A 26442-nucleotide genomic window follows, 5' to 3' on the forward strand; every position below is an offset into this window, starting at 1 on the left:
ATGGTGTGGTGACGAGGTCCTGTCATAGCAGCAGCAGTTTGTGCCTGTTCTGTGCTGTCAGCAGCTGGGGCACTGTTATCAGTTCCTTCCCTTGCCAGGGTGGCCTGGGTCCGCTGTGGGCACAGCTCATCCTGTCCCTGATCTCCACGGTCCCTCTCGGGGGCACTCAGCCCCTGCTCCAGCAGGGAGAGCTGCTGACCCTGAGCACTTTGAAGCAGTGACTGTGCCGGAGTGCCCTGCTCAAGGCACCTTCCTGAAGCCTCTTTTCCTGTGCACACACCTTTACCTTCACTTCTGGAGCTGGGACATCGCTCTCCAGCACCACTGCATTGCCCAGCGTTCAGGCATTGGAGGAGCTCCCACCTGGCATCCCTGTGGAGCACAGCCTGTCAGGGAGAGGCTGCTGGACCTCCAGCAGTGCCAGGCTCCCCGGAGGAGTCGGGCTGAGCAGATGGCTCTGCCACAAGTGAGGATGGAGCCAAACCCTCCTTTGCTCTTGCTCACTGTGGCTCTGGTCCCTTCCCCTCGCCCAGGCCAGGCTCTGGCCTCTTCTCAGTTTGAAGCAGGGAGGCGCAGGTGCCTCTCAGCCCGTTTGCACGGTGCTTCCTGCTCCTTGAACCACCAGAGCCTGCACCCGCTGTCCCAGACCCCCTCCCGTGCCCCTCTGCCTGCTCTTCCCTGCTGCCCCCATGCTCCGGGCAGCACAAAGCCCTTGTGGTGTCCCCATCCTCTGCTGGGTCTCGGGAGCCGCATCCTGCCCTTGGTGCTCTGCAGGGAGCAGGGTTGGCTGCGGGCAGAGCCCTCGAGCAGCAGCCCTGCAGGTGGATGGGCTGAGCAGTGGGGCAGACCCTCACTGGGGTGCAGGGGGTGCTTTGGGGCACGGGCAGTGTGAGCCAAGCATTAACTCCTGGCCACGTTCTGGTGCTAACTGCATGAATCCCTTGAGCAAAGAGCAGGGGCATCTCCACCATGGACGGGGTCACTTGGGGCAGAGGGCTGGGAGGCTGCTTGTGCCCAGGGATGAAACCTCTGAAGAGACCAAATTGCTGTTGGTCCTCCACAGACACCGATTTCCTCTGTCCCCTGTGGCTGCCCTCATAGCCCCAGCGACCAGAGAGGGAGAAAACCCTTTTGGGATGAGGAGGGAGCAGCTCCAGGGCTCCCTGCTTTGCCCACCCTTTGCTCTCATCTCCCAGCGAAGGCCGTCCCCTTCGCCCAAGTAATCTCTTTGTTTCCTCTGACCTGAACCAAGAGCTTTGCACAGGCTCTCCCTGCACGGTGCATTGGCCGTGGGGTGCATTGGCCGTGGGGCAGGGGCCGGTGCCCCCCTGCACTGCCCCACGCGAGGCGTACCCAGAGGTTTACACGTTTTCTAAAGCTTTTGATAATGTGAAGCCGGGGGCAGGTGCTGGGGGCAGGGTGCTGGGCACAGCCGTGTATTTTGTGTATATGTAATATTTAAGGAGAACACTTTAAAAAGCTAAAACCTGGGGAAAAAAAAGAAAAACGAAAAAAACACCCCCCAAAAAAGCCAAAGCATGATGCTTATTGTCAGCCTTAACCCGGCTCCGGGCTCTGTGATCATGTACAATGAGAGCGGGCTGGAACTGCAGCGCGGGGCAGGGGGAAGGAGCCATTGCAAACCCCCTTTGTAGCCTTGGTTCTGTACAGTATTTAATGAAGACAACAGCCCCAGCCCTGCCCTTGAGGCCATGCTTAGAGGTGTCGTCCCCGTGCAGATGTGGGTGCTTGGTTGCTTACGGTATCTGTATAAAGTGCTGTGTGCCCATTCGGACTTTTTTTACCTGCAGAACTTGTTTTGTTTGGCTAACCCGGGTGTAATAAAGGAGGGAAGATGACTTGCCATTAAATCTGCCTCTGTGAGTACTTCTCAGCGCTGTCTCTTTCTTGCCCTCCCCACCCTGTGACGGGATCCCACTGGGATGAAGGTGATGGTGTGGTGAAGGTGATGGCATGGTGAAGGTGGTGTCCGGAGGGAGCCAGGTGGGTCTGGCAGCTCGGGCTGGCCCTGGGCCTCCAGCAGCTCCTGTCCCTCTGCTCTGGTGAGGCCGCACCTGCAGCACTGTGTGCAGTGCTGGTGTCCTCAGCATGAGGAGGATGTGGAGCTGTTGGAGCAAGCCCAGAGAGGCCACAAGGATGCTCAGAGGCTGGAGCAGCTCCTGTATGGAGACAGGGTGAGAACATTGGGGCTGTTCAGCCTGGAGAAGAGGAGCTGTGTGGAGAGCTTAGAGCAGCTTCCAGTGTCTGAAGGGGGCTACAAGGATGCTGGAGAGGGACTCTTCATCAGGGACTGGAGTGATAGGACAAGGGGTGATGGGTTCAAACAGGGGATTTTAGGTTAGATCTAAGGCAGAAGCTCTTCTCTGTGAAGGTGCTGAGGCGCTGGCACAGGGTGCCCAGAGAAGCTGTGGCTGCCCCATCCCTGGCAGTGTTCAAGGCCAGGTTGGACACAAGGGCTTGGAGCAAGCTGCTCCAGTGGAAGGTGTTGGGGTTGGAGCTGGAGGAGCTTTAAGGTCCCTTCCAACCCAGACCCCTCTGTTGGTTCTCTATGAGCCAGCCCCCTCACTCATGGAGCGTTGCGCTTTTCCATGCCCCAGCACACGGGGATGGGCCTGGGATGATGGAAACCCTTTGTCCCCCAGCCCGGCCCCGCTCCTCAGCTCCCAGGTGGGGGGGGAATGAGACCCAGTGCAGCCGCATCCGGGCTGGGGCTGAGCCCGAGCCCGAGCCCAGCCTCCCGCTGCTGCCTGCACCGAGAGCCTGGAGGGAGGTGGGAGAGAGCAGCAGCAGCAGCGTCGGTGCCCTGAGCCCTCGCCGGAGCCATTCAAACCCTGCTGTGGGCTCGGAGCAGGCGCTGCTGCCCGGAGCCAGGAGCTGCTGGGGCTGCTCTGGAGGCGAGCAAGGGATTCGTGCAGCAAAGCCTGGGCCGGGGAGGGCAGGGGCAGCGGCCAAGGGAGGCCCGAGGAGCCCGCACGGAGCCTTCCAGGTGCTGCAGACCCAATGGGCTCTGCCCTGGGCGCATCCCCCGCCCGGGGATCTCCCTGCAGGCTCCTCGGGCTCCTGGATGCGGTTGGGGTCCATTGAAGCAGCGCTGAGCCCGTTCCTGCACCCGGCGCCGCTTCTGCCGGGCTGGCAATGGGAGCGGGAACAATGTGCTCTTCATTCCCAGCCCTGCCGCCCTCCCTGCAGGGTGCAGCTGGGTGCGCGCCAGCAGCGGCACTGTTCGCCCTGCTGCTTCGGGCTGGAGCATGCGAATGAGGGCTCATTACGGCAGCTCCGGACCAGACCGGCTCAGTAACCACCAAGACCCCCCCGGGATGGGGCCTGATGCAGGGATCCAGCAGCCCCGGGGAAGGGGATGTGTGAGGTCCCCTCGCTCCAAAGCCCCTCCTTGAGCCTCTTGCATGAGTGCCCCTGCCCTGGCCTGAGGCACCGAACCTTCCCCAAAGCATCACTGGGCAGCTCCAGTGCCTGAAGGGGCTGCAGGAAACCTGGAGAGGGGCTTGGGACAAGGGATGTAGGGACAGGCCAAGGGGAACGGCTTTAACCTGCCAGAGGGGAGACTGAGCTGAGCTCTTAGGCAGAAGCTCTTCCCTGTGAGGGTGCTGAGGCGCTGGCACAGGGTGCCCAGAGAAGCTGTGGCTGCCCCATCCCTGGCAGTGCTCAAGGGCAGGTTGGACACAGGGGCTTGGAGCAAGCTGCTCTAGTGGAAGGGCTCCCTGCCTGTGGCAGGGGTTGGAGCTGGAGGAGCTTTAAGGTCCCTTCCATCACAACCCCCCCTGTAGTCCTTGTGGGATTGAGCTCCCAGCATTCAATCAGCTCCAGCGTGAGGCTGAGCAGGAAGACACCAGCACACCCCAAAAACTGGGTGGGGGGAGCAGTGCCCCATGTCCTGCTTCTGAGCCACCTCCCCTGGGAGCATCTCCTGGGCTCTGGCTCTGGCTGGAGATGGCAGTGCTGGGACAGGGGAGCAGAGGGCACTGAGAGCGGCTCTGACCACGGCTTTCAGCCCTGGGGTTTCTGCAAACACCGGCTCTTTATTGCATCTCTCACAAGAATAAACTCTGCTTCTGCAGGGAGCTTTGGGTACAAACATCCTTACAAAAAGTCAAGTTCTTGTATCAAGAGAGCTTGGTCCTGACCCTCCCTGCGGGTGGCGCTGGGGACACGAGCGATGCCCCCGTGTGCGTCTGAGCCAGGGAGGGGACGGGGCTGTGCCGGCACAGCCGGGACCTCGTACCGGGGTAGGACACCGAGCACCTGATGGGGCTCACGGCTCAGGTGTGGGGCAGCGCTGGGGGCTGTCCCAAGGGGTTAAAGCTAAGCGTGAGGCCAAGCGAGGGGATGAGCACCCGTGGCCCCCAAGAGCTATTGCTATGGACGGAGGAGGATGTTCCTGAGTGGGAGGAAGGCTCTGCCCCAACCCGGCTGGGCCGTGCCAGCAGCTCAGCGCCGGGGTGGGCGAAGGCAGCAGCTCAGGAGCCGCACACAACGCGGCAGAGGCGGCCGTGGAGCTGCCCCTGCACGGGCTCAGAGGCCAGGGCCTCCCCGTCCACCGTCATGATGCCCGCGGCCGTGCGCGGCTCCAGGCGGAAGGCCCGGACGGGGACGTAGCACAGGTGGGGACAGTTCAAGTCCAGGTGGGTCCCTCTGGCCATGGCCAGGAAGATCCTGAGCAGCGCCGCGCGGCTGATGCCGGCCTTCAGGTAGAAGAGGTGGATGCAGCCGTCGTGCAGCCGCGCCGCCGGTGCCATCAGCAGGTTGGTGCCCAGGTGGGACTGGTAAATGGCGTAGACGGTGACAAACTCCTCCTCGGGGACCACGGTCCAGTGCGCCGGCACCGGCTGCCCCAGCGGCACCAGCAGCGCGTCGGGGGGCAGCGCCCCCGGTGCTCCGGTCCCCGTTGGCAGCGGGATGTGGCCCTTGGTGACGGGCTCCGGGGGGTCCCGGGGGGTGCCCTGCGCCGTGGGGCCAAGGGGCAGGTAGGAGAGGCGGCCCTGGTACACCCGCAGCTTGGCCAGGCACTGCAGCGTGCCCAGCGTGAAGCGGGCATTGCCCAGCCAGCGGTACTTCTCGCTGTCGATGTCCACGTCCGAGATGAAGCCCCAGCCGAAGCCCAGGAAGGAGAAGAGGCGCTTGCCCGAGGCTGTGCTCAGCGACACCAGGTCCATCTGCGTGTGCAGCCCCTTGCACAGGATGAAGGTGCAGTTCGTCAGCAGCTTCTTCTTGGCGACGTGATCGTTGCTGCGAGGGATGGAGAAAGGTGAGTTTGGGCTGGACCCAGCACCGGTGCCGTATCCGTGTGTCAGAACGTATCCCAGCTGGGTGACGGTGTCCCTCAGGCACAGCTGCTGGGAGAGGTTTTGCTTGGGGGGGGGGGGAAGTATAAACCAGCTCTGAAAGACAGACCCAAGCCAGGACTGCTGGGTCAGGGCAATCCCAGTCCTGCAGCAGGACCAGCTCTGCCTGGGGTGGATCCTTTAGGGAAAAGCTTTGCCAGACTCAGAGCCTGGAGAGGAGGAAGGATGTAGGGGGATGTGGGGATGCAGCCTGATGCTCACAGGGACCAGCCTGCAGGGAGGTGGGGACCCAGAGGAGCCCCCCTGTGCTGGGATCAGCTGGGATGGAGCCTTTCCCCCCCATCCTGCTCCCCACGGGGCTCACCCTGCGTAGTAGTTGATGGAGGCAGCCAAGGCGTTCCCAGAGCCCCCGGGCAGGATGCACAGCGGCTTCTTCATGGCCTCCTCCCAGTCCGGCCGCTCCATGAGCCCATTCACCACCTACAGGATGGAGGCAGCTTGAGGCAGGGACCCGTCATGGTGAGCTTGCCCCTCTCCAAGCACGGTGCCAGCCCCCCTTTGCTGTTCCCTGCCTGTCTCAAAGCTCAGCTCCGCCCCCAGGCACCCTGTTGCACCCAGCCCGAGCAGGGGATGCCCTTGGTGCCCCTCACCTCGTACATGAGCCCGTCCCCGGACATCACCACCAGCGCGTCCCACTGCGACAGGTCCTCGTCCCGCACCTTCTCGTGTGCGTGGTGGGGTCTCTCTGCGGGGGGAAGCAGAAAGAGCCGAGCGTCACCTCCATGCCCCTGCCCTGCCGCTGCCAGCCCCCGGGTCGCCAGGCGGGGCTGCAGGAGGTGAGGCAGCACCAACCCATCCGAACCGGGCGATGCTGCGGGTACGAGCCCCTTGATGGAGCCCGTCCCAGCGCAGCAGCACCCAGGCAGGGGCCCAGGGCAGGAGGAGGGGACTCACCCGTGACGAAGACGCTGGCAGCGACATCAGCCTCGGCCAGCATGGGCTGCACCACGGCCTGGAAGTCCTCGAGAGCACGGCCAGCCCCGCTCTGGGGGTTCAGCAGCACCAGTGCGCGGCAGGGCCGGGGCAGCACCCCATAGCTGTCACCTGCGGGGAGGGACGGGGCTCAGGGGCGTTGTGAACACAGCCCCACAGCGGGAGGAGCTGCTCCCCATCCCCAGGCTCCATGGGCCCCGAGGACACGGGAGGTGAGCAGGGATGGAGAGGAGATGGGGACACAGGGTCCTGCAGGGACTCGTCCTGTGCTCTCCCGCAACCAGCAGAGATGTTAGAGGGAAGTTCAGGTTAGGTAGAAGGAAGAAGCTCTTCCCTGTGAGGGTGCTGAGGCGCTGGAACGGATGCCCAGAGATGTGGGGACTGCTCCATCCCTGGCACTTCCAACCCCAACTAAATAATTCTATGTTTGACCCCAGGCTGGAGCCCCGCAGCACCCAGTGGAACCAGGGCTCTGCAGGACAGAGCATCCCTGAGCATCCCAGCGCTGTGGATGCTGCTGGCTCCGCTTTCAGACACACCAGGGAAAGAAAGGCAGAAGCAAAGAGGAGGTTTGAAACCCACCCCTGGCTGAGCTTCCCCTGCTGAGCCCCACGGCTCAGCCCCTCAGTGTGCAGGGAGCCAAGCAAAGGGTCATAGATCCCAATTCCCAACAGTCTGCCAGATGGAGTGGGGCCAGGACAGCCCCCTGCACTGTCAGACAGACACTTCTGCTTCCTCCGCTCCCCACGGGGCTCAGGTTTAGTGCGAGGGCTGTAATTACCAGCCTGGCAGGGCTCCACATCCCTCTGCCCCCCTACGCCCGGTGCTCCCTGAGAGGGAGGACCCCTGGGTGCTGCTTGGGCCCCATGAGCAGGGCTCCCTGCATGGAGCTCCTGCAGTGCCTCTGGGGCCTGCCGGCCCTGCGGGATGAAGCAAGGCTGGGGGTGTCCCCACCAGCTCTGGGCCCCCGAAGCCATGGGGGGGTGCCTGCCCAGGGCTGCGCCTGCTGACTCAGCACAAACGGCTGCTCCGTCAGGAGCTGAGTCAGGAGAACAGGCACTTCCCAGCACCATCCCAGCACCACCTAACCCGGGCAGAGCCGGCCAGCCTGCGGGGCTGGGGCTGTCCTCCTGCCCCCCCACCCACACAATGGGGTGACGTGAGCTGTTGGAACACACGAGAAGCTGAACACCCCCCCCCCACCACCACCCCAGGCACGAGGGCAGGGAGAGGGGAGCCTGAGGACAGGGACGTGGCAGCAGTGCCATGGGGACACCCAGCATCACAGCGGGGCCTCCCCAGCGGCTGGCAGAGCTGCACACGCTGCCCTGTGGCATCCCCCCTCCATGCCCATGCAGCCCTGGGAGCACGGCTCATTCAGCACCATCAGGCTCATGTCTTTGACCCCAGCAATGACCCGGTGAGGCCCGATCACCCTGCAGGAAACCTCCTTGTCCCCACACCGGCTGCTCAGGACCTGCCACCGAGGCCACACCAATGCTCTGCCCATGAGAGCCCCTTCAGCCAGGGCTGAGCCTGGGTTCAGGCGCTGCCCCCCACCTTCCCCAGCCCCTTATCAGTGGGTGCCAGACATGAGGGACCTGCTGCCCTCAGGACAGCAGCGGGGCAGGGATAATGGGCAGTGACCAGGGCTGGGCTGGACACAGTCGCTCCTCTCCAGTCACCACCAGCACTAAACCCCCTCGGATCAAGCAGCAGAGCCCCCAGGCAGGGATTGTGCTTCAGCCCTGGCTGATGGAGGCAGGTGATGGGGGATTTCCCCCCCCAACTCTGGAGGATGCAGTTGGAGCATGAAGCACTTCAGGAACCTCAGTGCAATTTTGAAACCCACACCGTCTCTAACCAGCCACATCATTCCTGACCTGCACACACGGGTCTGGTCTGAAAGTCCTGCCTGGACCTGTGGTGTTGCCCCTGGGCAGGGGGTTACAGCTGGGATCCCAGGATCTGCTCCGTCGCTGGGTGGGGAAAGGCATCAGGGACACAGGGATGCCACAACTCCATCCCGAGGAACAGATTGCCGGGACCAGGGTGTGAGAAGGGCCTGGGCCGTGGTCCTGGTGCGGGATCAGTGACACCGGCAGCACCAGGCAGAGGCGGTGAGTGCTGGTTCAGAGGCAGAGCCCAGCAGCGTGATGCTCAGGGTGGGACAGAGGTCAGCAGCATCCCCCTTCTGTTGCACAACACAGGCAGGCCCCTGGCATCCCAGCAGAGCTCAGCCACTTCCCGGCCCCGTGCGGCTGCCTCCAGCCTCAAAGGCTGCGGTTGAGGCTGAGCAGACGTTGAGTCAGCAGGAGGAAGGGGCTTGAGCTGCTGCCAGTGCAGGCTCTGCTCTGCCCCTCTGCCCACATCCCCACATGTGCCACGTGTCCCCAGTGCGCTCAGCGGGGACCACGGCTCCATCACCAACAGCTCCGTTGTGGCCCTGCATCCTCCTGGAGGCTCTCTGGGCACAAGGAACAAGGCTGCTGGGGACAGGGAGTCCTGCCCTGGCGTGAGGCCGGGTCAGTGTCACCTCTGCATGGCAAAGGGGTCCGCCAAAACACATCCTGCACCCATGACACCATGGCCGGTGCCAGCAGCTCAACAGCAGCTTCCTGCCACAGCCAGGGCTGGACTTCCCCAGCAGGACACAATCCCGGGGAGGGTTTGCAGGTGGGACCCTGGGTTAGAAACAGCTCAGGGAGGGGGTTCCCCCCTTGGGGTGAAGTAAGGAGGGGGAAGCTTCGCTCGTGCCGGGGCTCTCCCCGGGGGATGCAGGAGCTGAGGCCAGGACGGGCTCCCCGAGGCCCCTCACTGCAGGGGCAGGGCGGCAGGATTGGTGCGCACGGACTCAGCCGCAGCTTCCCCAGCTCGGCCCTTATCTGTCCCGCACAGGCCGCGCTGGGGCAGCGCAGGGTGTGGTGAGAGGCATTTTTAGCTCGTCCCGACCTGGGGGAGGAGGTTTAGCAAATCCTTTTGGAGCCCTCAGCTCCGCACCGCCTCCCCTCGTCCTCCTTCCCCGGGCTCCCCTGAGGCTCCTGCCCCAGCACCTCCCTCACGCTGCCTGCGAGGGATTCCAAGCGCTTGGAGGCTCCCAGCTGCAGAGTTCGGGCTGGAATTGGAGCCGGGGAACTGGTTTTGCCCCGGCCCCGTTCTCCTGGGTTTTTGTTTTGTGTGAAAAGTAGCAGAAAGTTGCTTTGTAGCTGCAGGTCACGTAAAAAAGCTGCATTTCCAGAGCCGAGCAGGGAAGCGCTGGGCTAAATGGGATCTGACAGGATGGATCCCCCTAACCACATGCCTCTTCCTTCCCAAGTCTGAGCAGTGCGACTGGGCAGCTGAATAAATGAAGTAGTGCATATAATTGAATCCCTGCTCAGATGTTCCAACACACGCCAGCCCTGCCCTGACAGCCAGAGCTGGGGACCTGGGCCCCAAACCAGCATCTCCCCTTGAAGCTGGCGGCAGCTCCTGGGGGGCTGAGGGTGCTCTGGGACCCCCGGGGATCTCGGGGGGATTCACCTGCCGGGACCTGGCTCCTGTCCCGCCTGCGTCAGCACCGATGGCTCCTTTGGTTCTCTTGCTTAATTCTGCCCTTTGGAGCTCTGAACTGAACCGGGGGGGGGGGGGGGGGGGGGGGGAGGAGGGAGGTGCAAAGGGCCCCCGTGGGGCTACCACGGCCCTGCTTCCCCTTCGATTTAGGGGTGAAAGGGGCTTAAGGCACCCCCGGGGCTGTCCCCGTGTCCCCACCCTCCGATCCAGGTGACCCCTCGGGGACGCGGATGCCCCCTCCCCGTCGGGCCCTGCGGCGGAGGGGGACGGGTCCGGGTCCGGGTCCGCGTCCGCGCCCCCCCCCCGCGGCACTCACCGTCCTGCACGGGCACGGCGGGCACCGAGAGCTCCCGGATGCGGCGGCTCCAGGCCTGGGCGATGCGCAGGTTGCCCTCGGCGTCGGGTCCCCGGTAGACGCGGAAGGTCCGCTCCAGGCGCTGGCGGGCGGGCGAGCACCAGCGCGGGCCGCGGAGCGGGTAACAGACGACCGAGAAGCAGGCGGCGGCGGCGGCGGCGGGGAAGGCGGCGGAGCTCACGCAGTCGGCCAAGCGGAGCGCGGCGTCGGGGCCGGCCGAGCCCCCGGAGGAGCCTCCGGGCCGCCGCACCTGCAGCTCCCGGGCCGTCAGCACCAGCGAGCAGGAGGCGGCTCCGGGACCCGGCCCCGCACCGAAAACACCCTGAAGTAGCACTGGGCCCCCCCCGGGCTCCGGGGGAGCGCGGCGGCCGGCGGCCATCGGCGCTGGAACGGGGAACGGGACGCGCCGGGGAGCGCCGCCCGCCGCTGCTCGCTGCTGACGCCCGCCGCGCCGCACGGCTATGGCAGGCGGGGCGGCCCCATTCATAAAGTGTAACCCACCCCCTGCACCGCTCCTCCCGGCGGCGGGGACCGGCCCCGAGCTCCCCGCACCCCTGCCCGCCTGCCTCAGTTTCCCCGGGCGCCGCCCCGGGGAGGTGTCACCGGAACGTCCGGCTGGAGCAAGGGATGTGCGAAGGCAAAGCGATGCCGTGGTGGCTCTGCCCTGGGCGGGGGAGTGTCCGGTATGGTGCTGCCGTGGTGCCGGGGCTGGCGCGGCACCGACCACGCGGCTCTCCACCGGGAGAGCAGCAGGTCGGGTCCAGCAGCGCAGCGATGGCCGCGGGCAGGGGTCCTGCCCCGGTCCCTCACCCCACGCTGCGTGAACAGCGTTTAGCAGCATCTCTGCAGCCGGGACAGGGTGAGAGGAGCAGAGTGGGGAAATCGAGGCACAGTGGAGGACAGCGGAACAGCGGCGGGGTCACCTCCGGCAGGGAGGATGGAGGGGGATGATGCCACTGGTGAATTGCCATCAGGTATCCGTGAGGGTCGGAGGGTGCCATGGGCACCGTGGATGGAGATGGGCTGCTCTGTGAACCCACCTGGGACCTGCCTGGGGGGTGCTGGCAAGGCTGGGAGCTGCTCGGTGCCAGCAAAACTCACAGACAACAGCTTTTGATGGCGACAGGACTGACCTCACCCTCCCGAGGGGCTGCCGGGCTCCAGGGGGTCTGGCCCAGCTCAATAATGGATTCTTTTTGTTGCCAGCCACTTCCTCCTGGATGCAGCTCTGCTCCACATGCTCCAGCTGGTGCTTTGCTTGCAGGAGGCCCTCAGAGCTGAGCCTCTGCACAGGGAAGCGGGCGATAAGCACTCGGACAAGCCCATGGGAATGGTAAGGAAGGCAGAGGGGTGCCCCAGCCCTCCCCTGGGCCTTCCGCACCCCCTCCTCACCCCCACGCTTTGTGGCTGTGCTCATGGTGGTTTCACACGCCATGTGCTGCTGGGCTGGCAGCAGCCTGAGACCCCGTAGCCTTGAGCTCACACCTCAGGAGGCATCGCTCCTCACACTCACAGCAGTTTAATTAACAGCGAGCCCTCAGCCCTGCTTCATCCTGCCGAAACTGGCCAAAAACTGCAGGGAGGGCATGGGATGACACAGTCAGGTCTTGCTGGTGACCTAAACAGAGCTGAGACGCCCTGATTTGGAACACTGTGCTTCCCAAAGAGACTTCCTGGGTGCTGCAGGTTCAAAGAGATGCTTGGAGGGGAGGTGGGCCAAACCCTGCTCCCAGCCTTCTGCTGGTGGATGCTTTCAGCTGGGGCACTGCAGCATCCGCAGCTGATCCGGGTTAGGTTTGGGCACAGCGCAGTGTTTGTAAACAGCCCCGAGGCCCTGGGCAAGGTGTCAGGGGAGGAAATAGCCGGCTGCTGGGTGTGCAGCGCCCTGACCTGCCCCTCTCCCTGCTCGGTGACTAACGAGCTCCCGATTTCCGCTCAGGAAGGCACGAGACGCAGTGGGAGGATGTGAGAGCAGAGCTGTCTCACTGCTCCCCGCAGGTGCACGGGGTGATGGGGCGGCTTCGGGCTCTGTCCTCACCACGCCACATCCATCCATGGCCCCGTGCCGCAGGGGTCCCCTTACCCTGCCTGAGCTTTAAATAGGAGTGGAATGCCCAGCCAGGCTCTGCTGGCCACGGCTGTGAGCTGGGAAAGGGGCTGAGAATGGCTTCCCGATGGGTTGTTGAAGGCGGCAGTGCCATGGGAAGGTTTAGGGCAGTGCTGCCCATGGTGGGGATGCAGGGAATGAGGGGGCTGCAGCCAGGTTTTCCTCAGATGGGGAATGGGACCGGCACAAACTCAACCTCCGTGATGAGCTTTTCCATCTCAGTGCTGGTCTATGAGCCCGTCCCAGTGCTGTGCCACCCTGGGTGGATGCTTTGTACCACGGACACCCCAGTGCCCACCACCAGCCCCACGTGGGTCCCTGTGCTCTGCTTCCACAGCCACGCGTTGATTCAGCTCCATCCCACATGGACACCACTTGCTTGGCTCCAGATGCGATGGCTCATACGGAAGTGGGATCACTTCCTTCGCCCTCAGTGCTGATAAACAGTCCTCTGGGCCTATCTTAATTACAGGAGCTTTAACAAGCTCCTTTGACCCAAGCAGCAGCCTGAAGGGTGCTCAGCAGTCTGCAGGTCAGGTTTGTCCTGATCCACTCCATTCCCAGTGCTGCAGAGGCCACGTATGTGGGAGAGCAGTGTGGGAATGTGGGTTGGGGATGCTGTGGGGACAGAGGGTGGTGAATGCCCCCCCCCCGCAATGGGTGCTCAGTGCAGGGTGTCCAGGCCAGCCATGACCATGGAGACCACCGGTGTCTCTTCAAGAGCAAACACCCCACAAACTCACAAACTCTTGTCCTGGAGGGCCTGTGGGGTACCCCAGACCTCACCAATGTCATCTAGGGAAGCAGGGTTGTACATCCAGAGTGCCGTGCCCCTGCAGAGGGTGGTGGATGCTCCTGTGGTTGGGGAAACTGAGGCAGAAGCAGCAGACAAGGTATGCCTTGAGTTGTGCCATCAGCCAAGGGTTAAATGTGGCAATTCAGCATCCCCTCAGCTCCCTCCTGCTCCAAGCTGCTTAGAGGAGCTGCTGCCCACAGAGAGCTTGTCATGGGGGAAGAAAGCAGAGGCTGGGGGCTTCCTGGCCCTGCCTTAGTCCTTCATCATGCTGATGCGTGGCTCTCCATGCCAGGACAAGCCTGGATTTCAGGCTCCTGCTGCCTACAGAGCAGCGACAGGCTCTGGAGGAGGCGTGCAGAGGACACAGCTCTGCAGCAGGTTGAACGGCAGCGTTTCCCTCCGAGGCACACAGCAGCTCCTCCAGCTCCCTGCCTGCTCTGCTGCAGCCGCCTGGGGACGGGAATGGGATGCACTCATCCTGGATCCGTCTCTTTTAGCATCATTCCTGCTGCTGAAGGTACTTGTCTCAAGGTGGATCCAGAAATAGCGTGTCTGTGTGCTGCAGCGGGGCTGGCAGGGCTGCAGGGCTTGGCAGGGGGACAGCCACCCACTGCAGCACTGGGAGCGTTCCAGGCAGTGCCTGCAGGAGCGGCCAGGGCAGGGATGGAGCCACTCTGGGGCAGCCCGAGGCCAGGGAATGCAGCTCAGCCCCTCACCACTGGGGCTCATGGGGAGCAGTCTCCCAGGGAGATGCTGGTGCTGACCCATGGGACCAGCAAGGGGCAGGAGGGGACAGCAACAACAGGTATCTCATGTGAGAGAGCGATTGGGATCGCATCCCACCTGAGGTGCATGAGCCAGGACACAGGTTTTGGGTCTGTCATTGATTTGGGGTAGAACTCTGGCAAGTGGCTGCACCCCCGGTGCTGGCTCCATGAACCATAGCAGTGGGTATCACCCACAGCACTGGGTATCATCCGTAGCAGTGGGTATCACCCCTAGCAGTGGGTATCACCCCTAGCAGTGGGCATCATCCATAGCAATGGGTATCACCCATAGCAGTGGGTATCATCCATAGCAGTGGGTATCACCCCTAGCAGTGGGTATCACACCTAGCAGTGAGTATCTACCCATAGCAGTGGGTATCATCCATAGCAGTGGGTATCACCCATAGCAGTGGGTATCATCCATAGCAGTGGGTATCACCCCTAGCAGTGGGTACCACCCCAGCAGTGAGTATCACCCCTAGCAGTGGGTATCACCCCTAGCAGTGAGTATCTACCCATAGCAGTGGGTATCATCCATAGCAGTGGGTATCACTCACAGTAGTGGGTATCACCCATAGCAGTGGGTATCATCCATAGCAGTGGATATCACTCACAGTAGTGGGTATCACCCATAGCAGTGGGTATCATCCACAGCAGTGGGTACCACCCCTAGCAGTGGGTATCACCCATAGCAGTGGGTATCATCCATAGCAGTGGGTATCACTCACAGCAGTGGGTATCACCCCTAGCAGGGGGTACCACTCATACCAGTGGGTATCATCCATAGCAGTGGGTATCACCCATACCAGTGGGTATCATCCATAGCAGTGGGTATCACCCATACCAGTGGGTATCACCCATACCAGTGGGTATCATCCATAGCAGTGGGTATCACCCATACCAGTGGGTATCACCCATAGCAGTGGGTATCATCCATAGCAGTGGGTATCACTCACAGCAGTGGGTATCATCCACAGCAGTGGGTATCACCCCTAGCAGGGGGTACCACTCATACCAGTGGGTATCATCCATAGCAGTGGGTATCACCCATACCAGTGGGTATCATCCATAGCAGTGGGTACCACCCATAGCAGTGGGTATCACCCATAGCAGTGGGTATCACCCACAAGCCCAGCTTCACACAGGGCTTAACCCAGGCAGTTTCTCAACCTCTGAGGAGCTCGGGGTTTCAGCATCTCCTCAATCACAGCCAGGCTTTGTGACCTGCTGGGCGCTGCCACCCCCCCTTGCCAAGCTCTCAGCACAGCCCAGGACCACAGGGGCTCACTCAAAGCAGCTGAGCTCATTCCTGATGCTTGACTCAGGGATATTTCTGAGGTCAGGCCCTGTGCTTGGGGAAACACTCCCAGATGTCCTACGAGAAGCTGCTGAGTCTGGAATAACCACACACCCCCACCACTGGCTCAGGCATGAAGTCACCCCCATGAGTGTTCCTGGCATCAGAGCGATGGAGGCCAATGTGCTGCTGTTTGATCTCCCCCCCTTGGCTGGAGGAAGCCAAGCTTCAGGCCGTTGTTGCAGGGTTTTCACCACTTCCCTGCAGCGGTTTCCTGCATGATGTGAGCAGAGGAATTTTTGGGAGGTGAGTCAGAGGCTGCAATGAGAACCACTGGGCTGGGGCAGTTACGTATGGGGGACACAGCATCCCACCACAGCATCCCGTTGCTGGCCTGGGGAAGCAGAGGAGGGATTCGCTGCAGCAGTTCCCACAGCTCCTCTCTCCCTGCCGGGTTCCAGCCACCCCAGCCCAGCTCCAGGGTGGCATTTGGTAAAGGAGAAAGAGCAAAACCCGGTTCTGCTTTGCAGGGTTATCCTGTGTCAGCCCCACACGTGAACCCACCCCACAGCGAACACCCTGGTGCTCTCTGGGAGCAATGCAGGACTTGGCAGAGCTGAGAAGCCGCCCTCGCTGGGGGCTGACACTCAGTGTATAACGCTGGGTTTGGGTATCGCAGCCTCCCGGATGGACCCTTTCTTGGCTGTGACCCCCCCTGCCCACCCCTTCCCTGAGCACTGCTCAAGCCCCTCAGCTCAGAACACGGCAGCGAGGGAGGCTGAGCCTGGATAAGCCTTTCCAAAGGAGCTAAACCCGCCTAAAGCCGGCGCTGTTCCCTGACCCGCCCTCCTAATCTGCCCTCTGATAATGGAATAATGAAGCACTGTCAGGCCTTGCTCTCTGCCATGCTCCGGGCGGAGGGCTCTGCTGCCTCTGAGCATGCCAGGAGCTGGGATACTCTTTGCTCCCCAAGTTAACAAGGGCTCCTTTCTCCTCTGCCCGGCTGTAAAGGCAGGTGGGACTGTCAGGGGAACCCCCGGCTCCCTTTTCCCGGAGAAAGGCTGGCTGCTGTAGTGATAACAGCCACAATCTCAGCTCCACGGGGCCGATCCCAACCCCACCGTGTGGGATCCATCCCCGCTGCGTGGCTCTGAGCATCCCAGGAGGCAGCGGGAGGATGGAGCTGAAGCAGAGGCCCCAGCATCAGCACTGGGCTGCTGTGTTGCGCTGCCGAGGGAGGAGCGAGCCGGCCGCGGGTGGGACGGAGTGAACGAGCCCTTGCTCCTGCTCCGGCACACCTGATGGCTGGCAGGCCAGGAGGGAAGCGCTCTGGAGGAGGGCAGCAGTAAATCCCCGTGCTGGAGCTGAGCACCCTGCAGAGGTGCTGGGTCCCCCTCCCTGCTCTTGGGGTCTGTCCCTCCTTGCTCCCCCTGCCTGGGTGCTGCTCAGGGTTTGGCCCAGCTGTCCCCATCCCTTGGGGGGCCGCTGCTCCCCCGGGAGCTGCCATTTCCCTGGTGGGAGCAGGGGAGCCCTCAGCACTCAGCCAGCTTCTACACCATAGAAATAGCCTGTGCCCACCCAAAGGGTTCCCTTTTTCACCTCCTTCCTTTAGAAGGACAAAGCCAGCTGCTTGTGATGGGTGAAGCTGGGTGCTGTGATGGTGCAGGGCAGCAGCAGCCATCACTAAACACAACTCTGAATGAAGGTGAGGGAGAGCCTGGGTTGGGGTGCCCATGAGGGGGTATCTGTGCCCCCCAGCAAATGGATCCTGCAGCTTGGGAGGCTTCATCAGGTAGGTTTTGAGGTGGTGGTTTTGAGGGATGCTGGGGGGAGTTGAAACGTTCCACCCTGGTGCTCGGGCAGTGCATACAAATGCATTTCTCTCTCGTTTGCATTGAGGATGCTGCATCTTAACAAGGGCTGGAGAGAGCCAACCTTTAATGAAGTGTTCAGCTGAGGAGGACTGACAGCAACGCTGCAGCTCCCAGCCAAGCATGGAATGTTTCTGACAGGAGCTGTGGCTGGAGGCATTGCTTGTGTCACACACACGTGCACCAGAGCAGTGGGGTCACTGCTGAGCCATGGAGGTGTGCAGCCCCCATGCCCTGACTGCAGCCCCCATGCCCTGACTGCAGCCCCATGTCATGACTGCAGCCCCATGCCCTGACTGCAGCCCCATGTCCTGACTGCAGCCCCAGGTCCTGACTGCAGCCCCATATCCAGACTGCAGCCCCATGCCCTCACTGCAGCCCCCATGTCCTGACTGCAGCCCCCATGCCCTGAGTGCAGCCCCCATGTCCTCACTGCAGCCCCATGTCCTCACTGCAGCCCCATGCCCTGACTGCAGCCCCGTGTCCTCAACTGCAGCTCCGTGTCCTGACTGCAGCCCCATGTCCTGACTTCCTCCCCTTCCGTCAGGCGATGCCACCTCTGCAGTGCCTGGAAAGGCCTCTCCCTCCAGCAGAACGAGGCCGTGTCCCGCCGATGCAGCTCCCGCCGTTGGCCGTCCCGCCGATGCCGAGCACACTCGCCGGGTCCGGGGGGGCCAGCACAGGCCTCTGCCCCACGGGCTGGGGCACGAGTGCTCCGCTTCCACGACTCCTTCAGCGCCTGTACCCGGCGACGGACTTCGCCCTCACATCCAACGAGCCCGGAGGCCCTCGGGCAGCCTGACAGAGCGTGTTCCCTTGGGAGGCGGTGCCGAGAGCGGGCTGAGCGCCAGCACTGCCCCCTCAGGGCCGCCATCCCCGCCATGGGCCGCTGAGGGGAGAGCCCCCGGCGCAGAGCACGGCCTCCCGCCCCGCCTGCCATAGAGCGAGGCTAGAGCGCCGCCGCAGCCCGCCCCCGCCTGCCATAGAGCGAGGCTAGAGCGCCGCCACAGCGCTTCCGCCGGGCCGCCATCTTAGGCGCGGGCAAGTGAAGCTGCCGCGGGCAGGAGCGGTCGCGCTGTTAGCAGCGCCGGGAGCGGGCAGCGCTCCCCGGCCTGAGCAGGGGGAGTGTTCACCGCCCTCACGCCTTCTCCTCAGGTACCGGCGCTTCCCGGGCAGGAGCTGGTAGCCGTGTCCCGCTGTGAGGGGCAGCGAGGCCGCTGTGCCCTCACCTAAGATGGCAGCGGGGGCGGTCTCTGCCGCGGGAAGATGGCTGCTGAGGGGAAGGGCGGTCTGGCCGGTGGCGGAACCCGCTTGGCTGGGTAGGGAGTGGGAGGGCCCCCCCCGGCCTCTTAGGGACCCCTTACCCCCCCCCCCCTCCTTCCGGCTCCCCCCTTCCACCTGCCCGTGCCCCTTCCACACGCCGCCTTCCCAAGGAACCCTCTCTCTGCCTTGGTCCCCCCATTCCGGGGAGTGTTCTTCCCCGGTGCATGAGGGCGGGTTTGGGTTGGGGTTCGCTCTGCAGGCAACGCTCCCTCCCTTCCCCCCCATATCCCCCCGCCCCGTTGCTGCTCCATTTTAATAGCTGTATTTCCACCTCCCCTTTCACACTTTGCCACGGGAATGGATCAGCAAGGCCGCAGGTAGCGGGAGGGCTCTCCTTCTCCTCCTCCCTCTTCCCCACCCCTTTAAGGGGCGGTGATCGTGGCGGAGAGGAAGAAAAGGATGCCACGGAAGCTCTTGTTGCCTTACAAATCTGTTTTCTCTCACTTCCGAGCTCCGCGGGGCTCGCATGACTCTGTGGCGATGAACGCGGCCAGAAGCGGCTACCGGGTCTTCTCGGCCAACTCCACGGCAGCCTCCACTGAGCTGGCGAAGCGGATCACGGAGTAAGTTCCCTTTCGTGCAAGTTTCTCCCCGCGCTCCTCCGGGCAGGCTGTTGGCGTCCTCCCTCCTTCCCCAGCCGCAGGCGGCTGCTGCAGGCACCGTTGCTGCAGAGGGGTTGCGCTGGGAGCCTCCAGGAGCTCTGCCCTTCTCCTCAGCACCAGCTCATCCCTGCCGGTAGCTCCGTTTGAACACTCTGGTGTCTTTGACATCCATTTCAGGGCTGGAAAGGCCAGGGTGCAGCCGAGGCTGTTACTTTTGGGAAGGGAGGAAGCGCAGCATGGCCGAGCAAACCTCAGAAAGCGTTTTGACTGGCTTGGGGGATGCTCGGAGCTCTCTCTGCTGCCTTTCACGGGCACAGGCTGCTGACCTTGTTTGCCCAACAGCTTCACTGCTTTGGGGTGTGCTGAGCGTGGCGTGAGTGCACCTTGGTGCAACAGCAGCGGTTGCACCAAGCACCGTGGATCTTGGTGGGGTGGGAGAGGTGGGCATCACATGCTCACAAAGGAGGCTTTAGTTCAGAGATAGAAGTGTGCTCCTTGTTTCTCAGCCCATCAGTTAGGGCAGAGTTTGGATGCATTGGATGAGGGTGTAACAGCTGACTCCAGAACGGGGCTCTTGTGCATAGAGGAGCACTGAGTCCCCCCCGACACTTGATTTTCTGCTTTGGATTAGTTTGGTTCAAACTGGGGCTTAAGACTCCCAGCTGAAGGGGCTTTTCTGAGACAGGCATCTGTGGTTTGGGGAGCTGCCATCCTAAAGCTGGACTTGAATTTCCTTTCTGTGTCATAGCTACAGTTCATAGAAAGCTGCTCCCAAAATTGAGGGGGCTCAGTGTGTGTTTGCTGCAGTAGAGCAAACCAGAGGCAACTGGTGGCTGATCCATCTCCAAGGGGTGCTTATATCGTGAACGTTACTAAAGAGAGGTGTGCTGTTACCTTAAGCACAAGAGCATTGTGCTGTTTGTCCAGCTACTTTAATAAACAGATTATCTCCATGAAGCTGACTTGGCTGTCTGGCTGGGATTGCTAGCATTGATGGGATGCATGTTGGATAATAGCGATGGGCTTCATTATATGTGAGTCAGGGAGGTTTCCTCTTGTTTGGGAGTGGAAAGCATTTTTTTGGTTCATGTACTTTTCCTCTTTTTGGTCAGTTCTGGCACTGACACAACTCTGGAAATAAAATGTCTAAAAAAAGTAAGTTTTGCTGCAACAGATGGGACACGGTTTTACAGGACTTGTCCTGTTACGTGAACACAGAACATAACAGAAGTCCCCTGGGGGTGAGTAGACCTTCATGAGCTCTGTGCTCTCAGGACTGAAGGAGCAAAGGGCCAATCTTTATTCTTTGCTCTTCGTCTCTAAAAATAACTCCGTTTTTAAACAGATGTAATGAGAAGAGGCAGGGAATGGGCTTCCCCAGGCCATGGCTGTACCATGTGCGGATGGAACCCTCTGCAGGGTGCTCAGTGATGCTCTGAGTGACAGCAGGATCCAGGCAGTGACCTCCCGGCTGTCCTTCATGAAGTAAACTGCTAATAGAGGAGATGGGGGCTTCTCACCTTGGTTCTAACACCAGTGAGGAGTTGGGATGCACGGGTGGTGGTGTGAGCATGGCAGTGTGCTGCACAGCTACTGCTGAAACTGGGGCTTGGGGACATACAGCTGTAAACTGGGAGCAATGACTGAGCTAAAATGGGAAGGTGTGAAGGATGAGAATATGGGGATGAGGTTTTGTTGGAGAGGAAGTGCAAGACGTGGAATCATCCTCCTCCCAGAGGAGGCCACAAGGATGATCAGGGGCTGGAGCATCTCCCGTAGGAAGACAGGATGAGGAAGTTGGGGCTGTTCAGACTGGAGAAGAGAAGCTGTGTGGAGACCTCAGAGCAGCTTCCAGTGTCTGAAGGGAGCTACAAGGTTGCTGGAGAGGGACTCTTCATCAGGGATTGTAGTGATGGGACAAGGGGTGATGGGTTCAAACTGAAACAGGGGAAGTTCAGGTTGGAGATAAGGCAGTTCTTCCCTGTGAAGGTGCTGAGGCACTGGCACAGGGTGCCCAGAGAAGCTGTGGCTGCCTCATCCCTGGCAGTGTTCCAGGCCAGGTTGGACACAAGGGCTTGGAGCAAGCTGCTCTAGTGGAAGGTGTCCCTGTCCATTGCAGGGGGTTGGAACTGGATGAGCTTTAGGGTCCCTTCCAACACAAACTATTCCATGACTCTGTGACTAGTTGGGATCTGGTCGCAGTAAAAAGTCTCTCCAAAATAAAGGTGTTCTTAGCATCTTGTTGAGTAGTTTGGCTCTGACCTCCCTTGGAGCTCAGGGACTGTTTCTACACCTTTGTAATGCATTCCTTGTTTTTTCAGGTTGCAAAAGCTGCGTGACTGCTGCCTTTGCCACCATGTCCCATCCCAGCCTGTGCTTTGCTGGGGAGTTCAGTTGAGCCTTTTAATTGAGTTGGAGCAGTCTTAGAAGGGTGAGTGTGTCCTCTAATATTGTGCGTGCTTTTTAAAGTTTTTTTATGGCCTTTAGTTTAAGTAGTAAAAGAACTTTAAAACAACACACAATATTAGGAGTAGGGCCCCTGGGGGCACTGGTCTGAGGCTCTGTTGCTCTTTGCTTGTACGTGTGATGGTGAAAATGACACTTGAGGAGTCCTGGCTTAGCCTTTTTTGACCTCTCAAGCCTGGGGAGGAGCAGTGGGACATAAACCTGTGAAAGCTGTTCCATCTCCTCACTTCTTTTAATACAGAACTTCCAGGGCTGCTTTTGATTCAGGCTCTGAGTGTAGAGTTCTGATCTCTGCCATTTCCCAGTGTGATTCTTGTCTGGTTAGGGGATGGGTGACTAAAGGGATAGTCCAGCTCTGAGCTTTCAGAGCTCTTGTTTCTGTAGCCATGCCAGGGAGAGGAGATGGTGCTGGTTTGTGAGAGCCAGATGCCTTCTGAAACTTTAGATGGTAGAGATGCTCCTTAGACTTAGGACCACTGAAGCATAAATAAATCCATATGTTTACTTGTATCCTAGAAATTAAGAGCGATGATTTTTAATTCCCTCATGGAAAGAAAATTCCTACTGCAATTAGGACACTTTGCACATGATCAAAAGCTGCTTTTACAGGGAAGACAGCTAATTTCTGGACCTCTCCTGATCCCTAATGGGCCTGTGTGCTCCTGGGGTAGGGAGGAGGTCTAGCAAAAGTTTGCTTAGATCTCCAGAGTCTAACAGATGCATTTAGATCTCCCTCTGACTGCAGTGTGTGGTTAGCAGGGTGCAAACACTACATTCCACTCCCTGCTGGTGCGTTTGGGTTGGAGAGATTTGCTGGTTGAAGCTTGCTAATGCTTCCCCAGTGTTCCTGCATAGTGATACTGTGGTAAACTCCCTGCAGGCTGTGGATGGGAGTATTCTAGACAATCATTTGGTTGGTAGCAATGGGAAATGCTGGTGATCTGAAGATAAAAGCAAGGCTGTGAGCCTAAACAACGTGGAGTGATGAGGGAAAGATGGAGCCTTGTGTTCTAATCTCTGGTTGTAGGAAGTTGCGTACCCAATGCTGCAACAGGGTGATGGTTTTTATGGATGAACAGGAGGTGAGCCTTGGTTTTGGAAGGGACAGTGTATCAGGAGTACTTGCAGCAATCCCCTCAGCTAAAGGAGTTCTCATGGGATGGAGAAATGGCCTAATGAGGAAGGTTGACATTGCTCTTAGGATGACACAGGGGAGTCACTTAATCCTTCAGATCCCCTTGTGATGCTGCTCTTTCCATCTCCAAACATGGTTCCTGCCTTCAGGAAAGAGCTCTTGTGTGGTGCTAAGGGAGGAGAAGAGGTGGCATGAGCTCTTCTCCACCTCAGAAGATGCAGCTCTGTGCCAGGAAGCTAATGGATACTACAGGGTGAAACTGCATCAAAAGGTTTTGGAAAGGGGTCAAAGATAACCAGCTAAAAAGTAGTATAGTTGGAGAGGGTTACAGGAGGGGAACAGTGCTGGAGAAGGGTGTGCATGGAGCAGTTGGGCTTTGAGATGTTCTGTGCAGCTTGGGCAGGTAATGTGCTGAGCAGACTGACTTCCCAAGGAGTATTCTGGTAGAAGTAGAGGAAAATCTGTGTGGTATTTGCCCATAGTTCAGCTTCATGGCTTGTGGCATGGCTGGAACGGGTGATGCAAGTGCTGCATGGCTCAGGGTGCAAGTCGCAGATGAGCAGCAGGGATTATTCTTCAAGTATCCAATTGTGATGGGTGGATGGAGAGAGGTGAAGGAGAACTGGGGTAGTTCTAAGGCTCTCTGAACAAACTGTTGTGTCCAGGAAGCTGCAGTTTCCTTTCCCTTTTCCTGGCTTGTTTTTTGTAGTGGGAGATTAGGAAATACACCCCAGAGCTGCATTGTGCTTGCTGGATGAGATGTCTGACCTTTAAATAAAGATCTGCTCGAGTTTGGAAAGTGACTCAAAGTCAGGCTGTGGCCATGGTTAAGCATGGAGCAGATCCTCTGCTCTCAGCTCCAGCTCCTTCTGGATCTGCAGCAGTTGGTGGAGGCTGGAGGTGTGGGGAGAGTCAGGTGCTTGCAGAACTGTGACCTGTGACAGTGTTTGTAATGTAGAGGATATTGCTAAAATAAAGGGCTTTCTCTGTGTGCAGATTTCTCTTCAGATTTCATGTTTGCACTCTGAGCTGGAAGCATCCTTTGGAGATGACTTTCCAAATGTCTTTTGGTGCTTGTCAAAGAGGGGAGAAGGAAATGCAACCTGAGCACCCTTCCCAGCAGTACTGAGACATGCTCTGGTGGCATGAAATCCTGCAAGTGCACTTCCCCCTTGAATGGTAATTCAGCTGAGCATCACGTCTCTCTTAACCGCCTGTCCTCTCTGTCTGGAGCCTGGTACAGTTGCTTTTGACAGGCTTCAGAGAAGCATTTTAAAGTACAGTCTCATACAGGCTCCTAGTTTCCTATGTCATTTCCTCATTGAGGTGTAGGTGATTGCTGAGCTGTGCACTTTGAGGCTGTGAATTTGAGACATTTTCTAAACACTCCTGTAGCCACAGCTTAATATCCTCTTGGCATGTGGTGAGACTGCAGAGGACAACTTTACAGAGAGAGAGATTCCAGATCAGTCAGCTGTTCTGAGCAGGTTTTTTAAAGCTGTAATGAGAACTTTTCTCTTAGATGCCATCAGGTCCTAGAGGAGTCACTTTAGTGATGGAGCTGATGTGAGGACAGCAGTGAGGAGCGAGCAAGTGAGTGGTCATACTGGGATAGCTTGCACTGAGCTGGCATTATGGACTTCAAAAGCTGGGAGCAGCCTGGTGTAGTAACACTTTGATCTCAGCCCTCTGTGCTGGGGCTCTGTGTGCACATTGCTGCTTTTGAAACCTAAACCAGCACTAAACTGAGTTTCTGTCTCACTTGGATGGAGAAGGGAGCTTCCAGAAGTAAATATGTACTCATATGTCTACATGGGGCTGGTTAACAAGTGAGATTTTGGCCTCAAACACTTTGGTGTTGGCAAAAGCCTCCAACTCCCTGTGGGCAAATACTGCAGCACCCAGCAGGGCTTTGGTCAATGGAAATCATTTGGCTTGAAGATGTGATTTATCTGCAGGACCTGAAGAGCTCTTTTTCCCAGAAGAAGCTGTATCTGCATGGTTATGTGCTCTGGGTTGCTTGTGCAGCCTTTTCTTTCCTAGTCTGAATCTTCCTGCAGACAAGTGACAGCCCCTGTGCTGCTGGGCATGAAGCTGAATGCAGGCAGAGTTCTTGCTGTCAGTTTAATTTCTCTACCACTTAAAGCAATGACTGGTTGGGAGCTTCTGCATGGGAAGGGCTTTGAGAGAAAAGAGTTGGGAATGGAGGGAGGCAAAGGGAGAGGTGATGGGAAGGAAGGGTTGCTCCCAGGCTGTGTGGTAGCTGTGGCCCTGCCCTGCCCTGCCCTTGACTTCTGGCCAAGTCTCCCTTTTGACGCAAGTCCTCTGGAATTTGGTGCTTTACAACAGGAGCTTCAATAGTATCCTTGGAAATAAATGAAGGTTTGATCAGGTGCATTCGTTGGCTGAAGCCTCAGCTCACACAAAGCCTTCAGGAAGGGACTCGGTGGAAGGTGAACTGGTGGAGCTGCCTGTTGGTCATCTGCAGGGTGCTGCAGGTCAGGTGGATTGGCACCTTTCTGGGCAGTTTCTGCTGTATCTTTCCCATTGCTGCTCCTCTTGTTGCCATCAGCAGCTGGAGCAGAGGTTTATTGAGAGAGAGATTTATTGTCCAACCAGAGCAATCCACTGCTGCTCACTCCTTTAAGTCTGCAGCCAGGTTTGACAAGCTGAGCTGTTTGTGTCCCTCCTTCCATTGGAAAGCAACCTTCCCTTTCTGTTTTCTTGTTTCAGCAGCACAGAAGCTGCATCGCTGCTGTGCAGCCTGAACAGGGGAGCACTGGCCTCTGGTTTCTTCTTGCCAGCTACATCATAGAAACAGTTAGGTTGGAAAAGACCTTTAAGATCAAGTCCAGCACTGCCAAGCCCACCACCAAACCATGTCCCTCAGGGACACATCTACACAGAACCACACAGAATCCCAAGGGTTGGAAGGGACCTCAAAAGATCATCTAGTCCAACCCCCCTGCAAGAGCAGGGTAACCTAGAGTACATCACACAGGAACTTGTCCAGGTGGGCCTTGAATATCTCCAACGTAGGAGACCCCACAACCCCCCTGGGCAACCTGTTCCAGTGCTCTGTCACTCTCACAGTAAAGAAATTGTTCCTGATGTTCACTTGGAACCTCCTATGCTCTGGTTTACACCCATTGCCCCTTGTCCTGTCACTGGACATCACTGAAAAAAACCTAGCTCCATCATCCTGACACTCACCCTTTACATATTTGTAAACATTGATGGAGTCACCCCTCAGTCTCCTCTTCTCCAAGCTAAAGAGTCCCAGCTCCCTCAGCCTCTCCTCATAAGGCAGATGTTCCACTCCCTTAATCATCTTTGTGGCTCCGCGCTGGACTCTTTCAAGCAGTTCCCTGTCCTTGAACTGAACATGTCTTTTTAAATCCCTCCAGGGATGGTGACTCCACCACGGCCCTGGACAGCCTGTTCCAGTGCTGGATAACCCTTTTGGTGAAGACATTTTTCCTAATATCCAGCCTAACCCTTCCCTGGTGCAACTCGAGGCTGTTTGGAGCATCACAGACCTCTGTGGTGCGTGTTTGCCATCGCTTAGCATTGAAACTACTTTCCAAGGGATGCTTTGCTGTGATGTGTGTGGCTGCGCTGGTTTTGAAGCTTTCCTTCCTGCTGTGAAGGTGCAGGCTTGCCTAAAGGCATTGCACAGTGTTAATAATGGAGTCTTTCTCCCAGCAGTGAGGTAGGAACGTGCTGTCTGCAGTAAGCTCAGGTCTCACGTGCCTCCAAAGGGAGCTTGTGGGACGTGCTGTGTGGTTCTGGAGGAACAAGAGTGAGTCACTAAACGTTTCCCCATATGCACTGTTTGTTTTGTGTGTGTGATTCTT

At 59.2% G+C, this 26442-nt stretch overlaps 2 protein-coding genes across 7 annotated transcripts in view; one reads left to right on the plus strand and one right to left on the minus strand.

Moving 5' to 3' along the window:
* Positions 1–4033: 4033 nt before the first annotated feature.
* Positions 4034–10771, minus strand: SPHK1 (sphingosine kinase 1). Its single transcript, XM_061455640.1, has 5 exons — positions 10183–10771; positions 6276–6425; positions 5972–6066; positions 5686–5801; positions 4034–5265 (listed from the first exon to the last, which is right to left on the minus strand). Exons 1-5 carry the CDS (start codon positions 10706–10708, stop codon positions 4497–4499), a joined length of 1656 nt encoding a protein of 551 aa, XP_061311624.1. The 5' UTR covers positions 10709–10771; the 3' UTR covers positions 4034–4496.
* PRPSAP1 (phosphoribosyl pyrophosphate synthetase associated protein 1) overlaps positions 8099–26442 on the plus strand; it is a 35425-nt gene continuing 17081 nt past the window's right edge. The window contains exons 1-2 of one of the 6 annotated variants that reach the window (XM_061455646.1): positions 8099–8297; positions 18834–18945. In XM_061455646.1, coding sequence (XP_061311630.1) covers positions 8126–8297; positions 18834–18945 — 284 coding nt within the window. In that variant the 5' untranslated portion in view covers positions 8099–8125. Of the gene's footprint in view, positions 8298–17256; positions 17276–18271; positions 18379–18833; positions 18946–21312; positions 21416–26442 lie in introns of those variants that run through there. The other 5 variants (XM_061455642.1, XM_061455641.1, XM_061455644.1 and 2 more) reach the window with 5 other exon arrangements.

Source organism: Pezoporus flaviventris, unplaced genomic scaffold (assembly GCF_033815535.1).
Source record: "Pezoporus flaviventris isolate CSIRO_AGI_PZ_B2104156 unplaced genomic scaffold, CSIRO_AGI_Pfla_v1 ptg000020l, whole genome shotgun sequence".
Lineage (NCBI taxonomy): Eukaryota > Metazoa > Chordata > Aves > Psittaciformes > Psittacidae > Pezoporus > Pezoporus flaviventris.